The 1,006-nt window shown below is 29.3% G+C and overlaps 1 protein-coding gene across 1 annotated transcript; it reads left to right on the top strand.

Moving 5' to 3' along the window:
* Window positions 1-162: 162 nt before the first annotated feature.
* Window positions 163-590, top strand: LOC111241167 (probable polyketide biosynthesis enoyl-CoA hydratase PksH; the record flags this gene model as incomplete). The annotated part of the gene is made up of 2 exons (XM_022778026.1): window positions 163-419; window positions 539-590. Coding segments are annotated over exons 1-2 (309 nt in total), but the record flags the coding sequence as incomplete, so codon positions are not given.
* Window positions 591-1,006: the final 416 nt, after the last annotated feature.

Genomic DNA, 1,006 nt, shown 5'->3' with positions numbered 1-1,006 from the left:
TTTAAAAAATTAAGTAAAAACAGTCAAGTATCTATTATTATATTAAAGAGTCAAGGGGAAAGTACGTTTTGTGCCGGAGCTTTTTTTGGAGATCTATTAGCAATTGATACTTTTGAAAAAGGTTTTGCTTTTTTTTCAGGTTTTGCTAATTTGTTAAATACAATGCGAAAATGTTCTAAAATTATTATTGGACGTATTCATGGAAAGTCAGTTGGTGGTGGTGTTGGACTTATTGCTGCTTGTGATTATGTTATAGCAACAGATGAAGGAGTTATAAAATTATCCGAATTAGCTATTGGGATTGGACCATTTGTTATTGCTCCTTTTTTAGAGCGAAAAATGGGAAAACAGGCCTTTTCAGAATTGACTTTAATGGCTCATGAATGGAAAGATGCTCGTTGGGCTAAAGATAAAGGATTGTATACTAAAATAGTTGAGAGTATAACAGATCTAGATAATGAATTATCGGTATTTTCTGCTAGATTAGTAAGTTATAATCCGGATGCTCTTTTAGAGTTTAAAAGAATTCTATGGGAAGGTACGGAACATTGGGATCAACTGCTCTTGCAAAGGGCTACTATCTCTGGAAGGTTGGTGATATCTCCTTTTACGAAAAAAATATTACAAAAATAGAATAAAATTATAGTATTTATTTAATAGGTATGATTTTTTTAATTTAGTACTTTGGCGACCATTTTTTAAAAATAAATCTATATTTGTATAATAATAAATAGTAAAAATATATGTTTTCGAAGATAGCATTTTCAATATTTGAACAGAGTATAAAGGATTATCATCAATTCGATAATGTATATCAACCCATTGAAAATCCTTTCCCAAAAGGAGAAATTGAATATTTATTGTATTTAAAAAATTGGATTGATACAGTACAATGGCATTTTGAAGATATTATCCGGAATCCTCAAATAGATCCTAGAGAAGCATTACAATTAAAAAGAAAAATAGATACTTCAAATCAAGAACGTACAGATGTTGTGGAATATAT

The sequence above is a fragment of the Vigna radiata genome, unplaced genomic scaffold, assembly GCF_000741045.1.
Source record: "Vigna radiata var. radiata cultivar VC1973A unplaced genomic scaffold, Vradiata_ver6 scaffold_2603, whole genome shotgun sequence".
NCBI classification, from domain to species: Eukaryota; Viridiplantae; Streptophyta; class Magnoliopsida; order Fabales; family Fabaceae; genus Vigna; species Vigna radiata.
Note: the sequence above shows the minus strand (reverse complement) of the source record. Positions and strands in the feature narration are given on the sequence as shown.